Source organism: Oryzias melastigma, linkage group LG4 (assembly GCF_002922805.2).
Source record: "Oryzias melastigma strain HK-1 linkage group LG4, ASM292280v2, whole genome shotgun sequence".
Classification (NCBI taxonomy): domain Eukaryota; kingdom Metazoa; phylum Chordata; class Actinopteri; order Beloniformes; family Adrianichthyidae; genus Oryzias; species Oryzias melastigma.
Window position 1 is genome coordinate 14436983 of NC_050515.1, and position 12977 is coordinate 14449959.

The 12977-nt window shown below is 37.5% G+C and overlaps 1 protein-coding gene across 1 annotated transcript in view; it reads right to left on the reverse strand.

Annotated features, from left to right (window-relative positions):
• csnk1g2b (casein kinase 1, gamma 2b) overlaps positions 1–12977 on the reverse strand; it is a 33544-nt gene that overhangs the window by 6356 nt on the left and 14211 nt on the right. The window contains exons 3-8 of the mRNA XM_024278640.2: positions 11473–11542; positions 3604–3752; positions 2212–2446; positions 1795–1880; positions 348–432; positions 90–231 (exon numbers count right to left, since the gene is read on the reverse strand). Coding sequence (XP_024134408.1) covers positions 90–231; positions 348–432; positions 1795–1880; positions 2212–2446; positions 3604–3752; positions 11473–11542 — 767 coding nt within the window. The remainder of the gene's footprint in view (positions 1–89; positions 232–347; positions 433–1794; positions 1881–2211; positions 2447–3603; positions 3753–11472; positions 11543–12977) is intronic.

Here is a 12977-nt window from a genome sequence, read left to right on the forward strand (position 1 = left end):
AAAAATAGGGTTTTCCTTAAAATAATTATAAAGGTAACAGGAGGACGTGGGGGGATGAGTAGTTTCTGGATGGTGCACTTACAAGAGATTTCCCGACCCAGTCGTATTCATAATCAAAGACGTATCCATTCCGGTCAAACAGATCGGTGAAGAGCTTCCTTAAATACTCATAATCAGGCTTCTCAAAGAAGTCGAGCCTCCTAACGTAGCGCAGATAGGTGGCCATCTCTTCTGCAACAAAAGAGAGCATACTTTAAATGGATCCAAGAAGAAGAAAACACACACACACACACACACACACGTAACTGAGGAGCAAACTGAAGTAGAGACCAGTCACTTCTACTGACCAGGAAAGCTTTCACAAAGAACTTCAATTGGCGTTGCTCGTTTGGTGTCTCCAATCTTCTGATACCTCTCCTTCAAAGTGTCAGCCTAAAACAAAACATAACAATCAGTGTTTGTTGTGTTCTGATTGGGAGGAAGCATTTAGCGGTGCCACATTCATGTATCATTTCTGTTGGAATTACTTCAGTTGCAGAGACAATATTTAACCCACAGTTGTGAGACGGACTCCCTACAACAGAGACACCACAGGCGGACCAGTGTATATTTGGGGTAATAAGCTTGGTCACTGACATGTTAGCGCTGCAGCCCGAGCTGCCATTTCACTAGAAATTGGCAAAAGATTCTTCATTACATCCTCATCTAAGCTTCACATCAACAGACGACAGAATGAGGTCCCATCAGTCTGATTCTCTAGGTGGACTGCTGTGCTCCGTCATTTATGATGCATTATAGAGAAGAATGAGACGCAGTTTCTCCTCATTAGATGCTTTGAACAGGTTAAAAAAGTCAATTCCAAAATGATTGTTCTCCAGATTAGGTACAGCTCTGTGATTTCCTCTTATTGTTGTTCTAATGTTTCATTGGACTTTGACGTTATTATGCCGTTATGTGCTGCGGAGGGCCTGTTCTGGCCCGAGCCAGGAGACATCCCCCACACTACATCCCTCACATTCATCTACCGAGAGCTTCCGCCCACACAGCAAATGTTCAGATGCCTTCTCCTCTCTGCTGTTCCATGCACACCTTAGGTAATGATGGGTTTAGAAAGAAGAGCGCTCAGATCCATCCCATACATTTTTCATCATTAACTGTAATTGCACCTTTTATTTTTTTGATGATCAACACTGTTAAGACATAGACCTAGAGGCGACTTCCTTTAGTCAGAGCAAGCAGACGCCTCCCTGTTTACATCCGACACGTTTAAACGGTTTAAGGTTTAATTTGGGTCTGAATTTTGGGCTAAGTGGGGAAACACATTTATTTAAATTTAAAGGATGAACTTCAGAGTATCTTAAAAATAATTAAAAAAAAAAGCTAAAGGAAAATATTACATAACAGATGTGAACAGATTGAACCTGCCCACTACACATGGTGTAAAATGAAAAGAATTCCTCTCCTGCTGTTACAGACTTGTAACAAAGTTATTAGAATACATGCTTTATATACATTCAAATAAAGTATAGCTGGTGTAGTTTGACATTGAACCAAGTTTATTTCAAAAGAACTGAAATTTAAAAAAATTTGTAAAAAAATGATTATTTTTTATTTCTGTGTCCAAGTACGTTGAAATGTAAAGAACCGTCGCAAAAACAAAAGTTTTTTTTTTTTTTTTACAATGTGAACAACAGAAATGAAAGAAAAACTTTTTGTGTGTATGGAAAAAAGTCTGCTGAAACTAAAACATTTGCAGAACACAGATGCTTATCAGTAAACATCCCACAGCAGTACCTTCAGGCCCTGCCATGGGAGGCTGCCTCGGAGGAAGTACATGAACATGTGACCCAGTGCCTCCAAATCGTCCCGTCTGCTTTGCTCTAGAATCGGGAGTGAAAACAAGGTCAAGTCTAAAGTTAGCTGTAGATGACAGTGACAGGAAAATAAAAGGTAGATTAAACAAAAAAGAACATAATTGACTCCCGTTTTAAATATGAACAATAGGTAGAAGAAAACAGTGGATTTTTTTGCTAAACATAAAACTCATTTATTAGTAACAAAACAATCTAAAGGCTCACTAATGATTGAAAAAAGTACTTTTGAGACATATCAGATTGATATTTTGTCTTCAGTATCTTGTGATCCTGGTAGCAAAATATATGCAAGCAAATGACGACAAATGTGATGAAGATGATAAAGCAGCAGACTTACCCTTTCCCAGGTGCGTGTTGATGCTCATATAACGTGCCGTTCCAGTCAGACTCTTGTGCTCCCGGTAGGGGATGTGTTTTTTGGTCTCAGGGTCTATATATTCTTTGGCAAGACCAAAGTCAATGATGTGGATGGTGTGCTGCCTCTTGCTGCCTGGTCGCCCAACAAGAAAATTCTCTGGTTTCACATCTCTGTAGATCAGACTCTTTGTGTGAACATACTCCATCCGTGTTATCTAGACAGAAGATCAAAGATATACTTTTTTAACAAAACAACTGAACTATTTAGGCAACTTTTAACAGACTAACAAAATAATTGAAACACCTACATGGTTTTTCTTTTTTTCCTAATGAAAAGTTCATGTAAAGGAGCTTTTCGGGCTTCCGCGATCAAAACCCTCGCATTCACAGATCGCAAGATTTTACGATTGTTTGTGGGCTCTACATAGAAATCATGTTGCCCTTGAGCGCATGTTGCAAGTTAAACCAGGTTCAACTTTGACCAACCAGGGATTTGGATTTGGTAGTGGCAGAGGGATGACATCCCCTTTAATTCGCAGAAGTGCCAACTGTTAAAAAAAATTGAATTATATGACACCAAGTTAGTCATATATCGCAATAAATCTGTGAAAAGGAAAAAAAAAAAAGCATGAAGCACTGCTTTGACATTTTGCATCAAACCTCTTCCAACTGTAGGTGGCAGACAAGCACCAGAAAGCAGTGGAAAAAGAAGAAGAAGAAGGCCTTCCCTGCTTGTCCAGTGTGAACACCATGGGCTAAGCACATGTTTAAGAATCCACGTATATAGTGTATATAATGCCCAGAGTGTACATAGCTTTGGACATCAACAAATACATAGAAACTAACTAGGCAGGTGGAAAGAGCTGAGTCATTGTTTCTGTTTTGGGAAAATTCAGATTTTTTGTCTTTTTTTTTTCACTTTTGTATAAAAAAAAAAAAAAATCCACTACGATCGATTATTATTTACTATTAATATTTACATTTGAACATACAACGTTTCATTACAGAGGCCTGTTGTGACATCATGAACATGAATGCTTTTATCTTCCCCTTTGAAACAGAACTTGTTCCTCCTCTGGTCTGGCTCTGTGACTCTCCCACTGTAGGCATCACAAAGATAGAACCAAGAGTTACGCCATTATGGAATGAGCCATTTACAGAAGGAAGTGAGGTTCAATGACGACACCTCAGAGGGGGAACCAAGCAGCTGTATAAAGGGGGATTCCAACTGAAACAGCTGACACAGACCCAACTACATTACGCCTACCTAAAGGAAGTCTCAACACTGTTTATTAGGCATGAGGACCCAGTGTGCTGGACACTTTTCTAAAACTTTAAATTCCAACAGTTCTTCAAACTTCCCAGTTCTTACCAGCTGTATGGCTATCATGAGGACGGTCTTGAGGGAGAAGGTGCGGTCACAAAGGTCAAACAGGTCTTCTAGACTTGGCCCAAGGAGTTCCAGGACCATGGCGTTGTACTTCCCACAAGGACCAAAGTAGTACACCTGAGGGATTCCCTCTGTAGTTAACACACAACAACAAAAAGAAGGAACACCATTTTAGTCCCAACGCCAAAACACTTGATCAATGCAATTCTGACATGTAGATTCACAATTCCATCTCTTTTAAAATGTCTGTTTACGAAAGTGTTTTGGTTTAATAATGATAAGTATTTTTTCACTGAACTAGAGGTATAAACAGAACAAAGGTGGAACTTAAATAAAAATTATGACTTTCTACATTAAAAAACAAAATTGATATCTGCTTTTTGACCTGTAAAAAAAACACACAAGTTACTTTAAAGGAAAGCTGTTTTATGGATATATTTAAATTATGTTTCTAAATAAAAATTTAGTTTTTGTAAATGGTGTTGACTACTGGGCTGTAAAGTTCAGGAGTATTTATGTGTAAATATCCTAGAACAGCCAGCAAATGATTAAAGATACTGCTGTGTTGGTTGCTCATGTTTGACTTTTTAAAAGTTCATTTTCTGCTCTTAGGTCAAACTGTCTGGGTTATGGACTTCCTCCCCTACATGTTATCGACATGTTTTTACAGACAAAAATGGTTAACAACAGTTGTTTTGAACCCAGAATAGGAGGTTATTTTGTGGTTCCCTGTCTGCACAGCATTACCAATGTAAACATACAGTCACCCAACCCATCCAACATTATGACAACGATTTTTCCAGGAAACAATTTATCACCCCATGACAACACAATAATAAAGATCAAACCTAATGTACAGAGGAAGAAGAACATTTGTTTATTGCTGTCATCATTGCCAGTGCGTTCTTGAAAATGAGACTAGAATCTTCTTTTTGTTGAATACATGTCAAACAAATTGTGAATATTTTGCAGATTTGAGCTAGTTGGGACGCTTTCCTGTTAAAAAGACGCCAACAAATCCAACATTTGAGGATATAGTGATAAATTTGTTTAAAACAAACTCGTGCCAACTATGGCTGACCTACCAGGGTGAGATCCTATGGTGGCAACAACTGGTCTAACAGGGTTAGTTCATAAGAGGAAACAAGTGCAAAGAATTAATAATATTACTACTCATCTGAGGCATTAATAAATAAGAAAACATGTCCGGAGGCTTATTTAGAGCTTTTAAGCATATGGACAAATATCCCCTCGTTTTTCTCTGGCTGCAATAAATACATGGAGAATCATGGTGCTTCAGTTTATAGGAAATATGCTTTAGTTTTCCTCTGAAATAAGATAAAAGAGACTCAGGACAAAAATGTAGTGGATGTGGGCCATGTGCTGCTGGTATAAATAGCCTTTGCTCCACAGGCACACCTATCTCTAAGTTTAGTGAAAAACTTCTGAGGAATGTGAGATCAACCTGGCTGGAAGAGCCACTTTCTACTGGTACAGCAACAGTACAACACAGTGGCTATGGAAAGGTTGCAATACAGCTGATTGTGACGGATAACTAGGACAATGACAAATAAAAATACATTTTAATTTAGAAAAAAATGGGTATTTATCCTTGGAAAAAAAATGATGCTATGTGATGCTATTATTCTGATTCAAAGCAGCCTGCAACTGTAACTGCTCTGAACAAAACCATGAGAGTCTTAAAGTCCAAAAGCAATCGTCTTTTGATCCACTTTCAAAGCTTTTCCAGTAGTATTTTAATTATGGTTGTGCCATTTTTAGCCTAAAAAAAAAACAAAAACAAAAAAACCTGTGTTGTTTTCTTAGACATAGTTTCTAGTAGTCCATCAGAAATTCACCTAAAATGTGAGCAGGACTGTTTGCAGGGATTTAGCCTCCCCTAACTTCCCATCATCCCTTTGTTAACACTTCCTTCCACTAGCTCACAGCCCCAACCTTACATTACCGGTGGAACAAATGTGGCGTGCAATATTGAAGCTATTCAGTCGTACAGATGCCAGCTCGGACGAGGAAAACAGACATATCTGTATCTATTTGTCTGCAAGTGGATGGATCAGAAGGGAGCAGAGCAGGGAGTTTATGGCCTGCCGATTGTACCTCCTACAGAACAGCTACAAGCTATTTCAAATGGCACTTTTCTGTCTGCTCCGGATTCACAGCGAATAATATAAAGAAATGCAATTTTACACTTAATTGTCCTCCATCATGAGAAAAATGGCACAAGAACAAATTTAAAACACCAAAAACACAATTTTAATTGAAGTGGGTCTTTAAAGAAATCTGAGAATCTTTCATCAATGATACTGAATATAAATTTAAATAAGAGAAAGTGATGCAAACACAATGAAAAATTCATAAATCCCCACTTAAAAATTCCTCAACACACTTCAAAAGCATGACTCTTAATGTATTCATGCAAAATGACCCAGACATACCCTCACGCAAGCACTCACACATTCTCCCACCTATCTGCACCTTAGCATCCAGGATTTCCTAGTTCTGGAGTCCACAACAGATGAAGTTGTTACAAGTGATGACATGGAGGGAAACTGACTCATCAAAGCTTGGCCCAAATCTAGAGGGCAGTCAAAGCACAGTCATCACAGGAGGAGAGCACAGTACTGTATGTTATAATCGCCTGCTGGTGGATATGAAGAATGAATGAGCCTATAGAGGAAAGGCTGGTAGGAAAATACTGATGGCAAAAATATTGACGCAAAATTAACTACTAAAAGTAAAACACAGTAAAATCACAAAGGAAACCCTCTTATTTGGATATATGTTTCTATTACAGTGCTATTATATAAAGCAATATATTATACATGCTGCATTTGGCATTACAGAATAATGCTTGTATGCAATGCTATCACTGTATACCATTAGTGGTACTCTGACCCCCGCTGTCTTGACAATTTGAGACAATCCACCTCATTGTGTTTGGAGGCAGGCCTTCTCATGCAACAGAGGGAAGGCTGCATAATGGTGGCAAAAGACAAAGCTGCCCCACAATGAAATGTCAGAGTCAAGGGCTAAAGAGGAGAAGCCTGGAGAACAAGGCCAGGGAAGAAGAAAGGAGAATGAATGTGTATGAAAGATTTAGATTATGGAGTGCACTGAGAGGAGGACTGGAAGAAGTGACTTCCATTAAGCCCAGCGCTCTGGAGATGCTCTTACAAGACTGAAATCTGATCGAGGCTCAGGGCTGCACAGACTGAGCCAGGAGATAAAAAAAAAAAAAAATGTAGAACAACTTAACAGCACATTAACTGTACAAGCTGCCATGTAGCTGTTAACCGCAGGAGAGAAGTGAGACATGAGAATTTTAAAAACAATATTAATAAATAGATATGCAAAACAAAGTATTTGTAAGCAGCAAAAACTGAATTAAATACACACTTGATCAACCAGATGTATTTTTAAAAACTTTTCTTTAGTGAACAGTTTGGTTAAAATGGGCTTAAATGTGAGTTAAGACACATAATCTGCATTTAGCTGTGAAGGTTATGTCAGAGGTGGCTAAAAAAACATTTATGCAAGCAAATCATTATTGCTTATATGATAAGTAGAGCACCGCCTACATTGTTAAATCAATCATTTTTTAACAAATGTGTGGTACACAGCAGCTAGGTTTTACATGACTAAAACCAATTTATCATTTAAAAAAATTATGTATTTTTCTATTTTGCAAGTATACTATGCATGTTTTTAAAAAAAATAAAACTTGATGGTACATTAGTAATATGTATGAGCAACTAATAAAGTGATAAAAAGCATTTTTGGAGCGTGGGAGGTATTTGACCATCAATGGTGAGCATCTATGCCTTTTATGTTGCAGACATATCACAGCACACTAATAAAAGGCTTAATGGGTTGCTTGAAAACATCACAGGCATGCACACATCCATCATTAGAAATAATGCTCAAGAAGACTTTGGCTGTATAAACAAAGAGTCAGATTGCAATGGCTAAATGAAAAAACCTGCAGACTAGCACTTTGAACCAGTTCACGTCCACAAGTATTCTGATATGTTCTGATTAGATTATTGCTAAAGACACTGTAGGCAACTGACATGAAAAAATATTCAAGAGCAAAGAATTAGTTATTAAAGGAACAAACAAAAATACATTTTGTTCCATAAAAAGCGAGTATGAGAACTGTGTATTTTAGTAATAACTGATTAAATAAATCATGAAATAGCATAGGTTAGATCACAAGTTGACACAGAAATGATGAGCTCTGATGCCAGTATGTCAAACAATTTAGGAGATAAATTCAATGAAGTGCAATTTCATTGAACACTGTTTTCTATTAGAATATAGAGGAACTCTTTTGGTCAAAAAAGAGGTACAAATGGCTAAGGACTTGATAATCACTGATGAAATAGTTTTCCCAGAAGCAAACAAAAACCCCAAGAATCCTGTGAGTTTTCAGAAAATGTGTGAGGTGGAATCCAGATCTCCAGCAGCGGCGATCTGTTCAGGATAAGAGAGAATTAACAGTCTGCAGATAAGCTCCTGATGGGCGTTAAGCGCCGAGTAGTTCATGCAATGACATATTTGAAGCTCTTGGGACGGCCACGACTAGCGGAGTCACATGTCCCATTTAGCCAAGTTGACAACATAAGTAGATTCAATCTATCGCCTCGATTCCTTCAATGCCAGAGAGTAAAGGGAGTCTTCCTGCCCTGTCATCATGTCGCGGTCAGCCATAAAAAGAAAAAAAAATGAGTAGCAGCAGCTGGCTGTGCATCATTTTATAATTGTTGAAAATTTAAATACAATCAGAAGGAACAATCAGATAAATGTCAATTAATTTGTCCTTTAGTGGCGACTAATTTAGGTCTACTAGAAACTGCTTTAATTTTAGTCTCTCTATTCGTGCTGTAAATTAAAATTTTTGGACAGGTTATTTTCAAAGACTAGACCTTTGAGATAAAAAAAAGTAGGAGAAGAACAAACTAACTAATAAGAGTGGTTGCCTGTATGAGAAAAATGCAAACCAGAGTTCAGTGGTATAAGATTTTCAATAGAAAAATACCAAAATAAAACCTGTGCTGTCATCAAGTCCGCAGTAACCCAGTTGATGTCTCTCACTTTGACATTGATTTATACTTCTAAACGCATCTAAAAATATTTTTCCTGATCAAATTAGCAAGGATGACAATTTGTGGATTCCTTTGAGTGAGAAATTATATAAATTAACAATCTAAAATCTACAATTTTGGCCCTAATACTTCAAGATGGACAAAATGTCAGGCTACTGTGATACAACTTTTATTAAAAATGTATACACTCACTGGCCACTTTGTAAGGCACACATGTCCAACTGCTTGTTTAATGCAAATTTCTAATCAGTAATTCATTTAGGCATATAGACATGGCCAGGACGATCTGCTGCAGTTCAAACAAAGCATCAGAAAGGTGCTTGAAGTGACTGGTATTTGGTACCAGACAGGCGAAAGAGAAGCGCTTCTCTGAGCGCACAACCTTGAGGCAGATGGGCTACAGCAGCAAAAGACCACATTAGGTACCACTCCTAACAGCTAATAACAGGAAACTGAAGCTTACAATTCACACACGATCATCCAAAATTGGACAACAGAAGATTGGAAAAACATTGCCTGGTCTGATGAGTCTCCATTTCTGCTGCGACATTTTTGATGGTAAGGTCAGAATTTTGCCTCAACAGCACAAAGACATGGATCCATCCTGCCTTCTAGCTATGGTTAAGGCAGTTGGTGGTGGTGTAATGGTGTGGGAGATATTTTCTTGGCACACTTTGGGGTCTTTTGTTCCAATTGAGCATCCTTACAATGTCACAGCCAACCTGAGTATTGTCGCTGGCCATGTCTTTCTCTTTATGACCACAGATCCAGGAGGATAAGGTGCCATGTCATAAAGCTGGAATCCTCTCAGACTGATTTCTTGAGCATGACAAGCTCACTGTACTCAGACGGCCTCCACAGTCACCAGATCTCAACCCATTAAAGCGGCTTTGGGATGTGGTGGAAAGGGAGATTTGCATCATGGATGTGCAGCCGACATATCTGCAGCAACTTTGTGATGCCATCATGTCAATATGGACAAAACTCTAAGCAATGTTTCCACTACCTTGTTGGATCTACGCCACAGAGGATTAAGGCAGTTCTAACGCCAACCCAGTATTAGTTAGGTGTACCTCATAAAGTGGCCAGTGAGTGTATATTGTTTGTTTAATGAGTGCCAATCTAAAATACAGTAAACATGGATGTTACACAAGTGTAAAATTAGAACTCAGATTTGAATTACATATTAAATTTAGAAACAGCCTTGTAGCATGTCAGAGCACACCCAGTCAGGAAAACATGCGAGTATTTCTGACAAACTGTTGGCAGGACATGATCAATTACTGAGGCACAAGATACTACAACAGAGGGGAATAGAAAAGTTATCTAAGCAGAGACTATAATGGCCTGAATGCTTCCAGAGGCTAAGCTATTAATAGTCGAGGGCTACCCTAATGCCCCAACTCCTTATCAACAGTGGGAGACTTCTGCTCTAATACAAGAAGCCAGGAAGCTGATACTTGTTACTAAATTTAACCAAAACACACACTTGTCATTTAACAAAATGAGAAAAAACTTGATAGAAATTAAAGAATTATTGGGGAATGCAAGGAACAAACAAGCAAATTAAAGTACTAAAGTAGCAGAAGTTTCTATTTTTCTCTGACAATATCTTTCGCAACTTCCGTACCCCTCTGTTTTTGTTACTGAGGCCAAGCATTTGTAAATGCACAGCTGAACTAACACGGACATCGGTTCATCACAACACTTTGGAAAGGTTAAAGTCTAGATTTTAAAAGAGCTATTGAAACATGTATTTTTGAAGACATCCTGCAGTAGATTTATGTGTCTGGGATCATTCTGCCACTAATAAGCTGTTCTGGGCAGCGCTGAAGGGCAGGAATGAGGCTGGGTACTTTTGAGGGAGGGATTAGAAAACAGGAAGCACATTTTGATAGCATCCATTAAGTCCCACAGATGTGGAGAGATAAAAACAAACCTTTAAAGCATATTCTGTTTTAAGTGGATTGGTAACTGCTGAGGATGCATTTACCAAGTTCTTATTCTGCCTAGATTCTCTGAGAAAACCCTCCCCAATACAGCAGAACAAACAAACAAAACTTTTCAAAGTAAAAGACACACATATTTAACATTGGTTCAGACTGACAAAAAGTGGCAGCATGAGCAACTAATTATATTCACCTTTGGAAACCTAATTTAGGAGCAATAGATTTCTTAATATCTGATCAGAAAAACAACTTAAGAGTTTCCAATTTGGCAGTATGACCGCCCGCGTGTCCCCAGGAGCAGTGATTATCCGGAGCAAGAACATTTAGAGATTATTTACCAGCTCAAGTCCCATTCAAATTAGTCTTGAGAAAATACTGAATTGATTCCATTTAGTTTTAAAAGTTAATGCTTAGATTCAATAAGTTAATACACTTCAATACATAATGAATATTGTTTGTTAGTCTTTTATCTATTTTTTTCGAACAAAAAAAAAATGTCAGAAACAATTTAGTCTAATAGTGAAAATCAATTTTCACATAACTAAAAATGATACATAAACAAGCTGTTTTGTACTGAATTCTTACAATAAAATAGATTTTTTAAAACTTTATCAACAGAAAATAAAAAATAGATCATTTTATTTAATCAATTCTGCATATTCTCAAGTAAAGATTGTTTCAATTAATCAATGTTTTCAAATAGGCCTTATTAAAATTAGGATATGAAAACACACATGCATTTTTAAAGGCTTAAAATAGATAATTTGTGGTCTTACCTGAATTTCCCAACTGTTTGTAAAACCTATATTCCAAATGGAGCTGTGGTGCCCTGGACTTTATTGGTTCCTGAAAGAATGAAAAAGGGGAAACTGTTAAAAGACGATATACATAAATAACAAACAAAACTATTGTCACAGAAGTGTTTGCAAAAAGGGGAAAGTTATAATTTTTAGCCTGTATTTCAACCCATTAAAACATAGTGCAACCATGTGTATATCCTTGTGCCATCTTGTGGGATCCAGATGGGGTCCTTACTTTGATGTGTGTTCCCTCCCATGACAAAGGTGGACAAACGTGGACAGGAATTTATGTTTTCTACAGACACCAGTGAAGGCAATAATCATTAGGAAAAAAAAGTTCAGCACGTTGCCTTTTTGGGTACCGATGACCTCACTGCCAAATGCCAATGTTAACGCGACTTGGATAGAAACAAGGACTTTTAAGCGATATCATTTGAGACATCTCAAGTGATAATTAAAAAGCTTTAAATGGATTCAATAGCTACAGTGAAATAGTGAAATGACAGAATAAAGAGCTGTTCACAAACAACACACTGATGTAAAGGCAGGACTAATGATCAACCCACCAGGTCTTATTTATTCTGCAAAAAGTGTCAAAAACTAAAATGTAATCTGATTAGTTCCACTTTCATGAGGCCAAAGGCATTCTAGTCAAACATAGAGCAAACATATTCAACTCTTTTGAATTTCTTAACAGATTTACCAGCCTGTGCCTCAACTACTTTTCAAGATCTGATGTTTTAAAATCTATTTTCACAGTTTAGCAGTAACAGAGTTTGCACATGGATATAGAAAAGTACAGTCCTCAGTAAATTTTATAAAAGCTGTCAAACATATAAAATAAGTATTTTTATTGTTCCTGACTTCTAACTGTAACCCCTCAGTAAACAACTGCCTTAGTCTATAGACCATTGACAAGCATGCCCAACACCATGAGCACAAAAAAAGTCAACACCACTCACACATTTGCTGACATGCAACAGGAAATAGTTCGATTTGAGAAAAGGTCATTTAAAATACTTTTACCAACTGTACTCATAAGAATGTGAGGACGTTGTTTAACTACTGTCTCTACTCTGTCACCAACATCAAGTTGAACTTGTGTTTCAGCCAGTTAGACCAGTAACACAAGAACCTTCCTTGACAATAAGTATTATCACAGTAATCAATGGTAAAATCCTTGTCACCCATTCATTTGGAAATAAAATTCTAGTAAATTTAAAATAAACCAAAAAATCTTTTTTTTACTTTGTTTTTCAGGGCTCTCCATTGTGGGGGTTTATCATAGAAGATTCTTTTGACTTTAAAATATTGGCTTTATAATTATTGAGGCAGATGCTGAGGTCTTGCATTCCCTCCACCAGTTCTCCTTCATCATGTTAGGATCATCTTCTCTTCTGTTGCCACTTCTAGAATGTAGGAGTGTGAATGAAAATTACGAAACACTTACAGCACTGTGATATTTACTTTTTGATAACTGC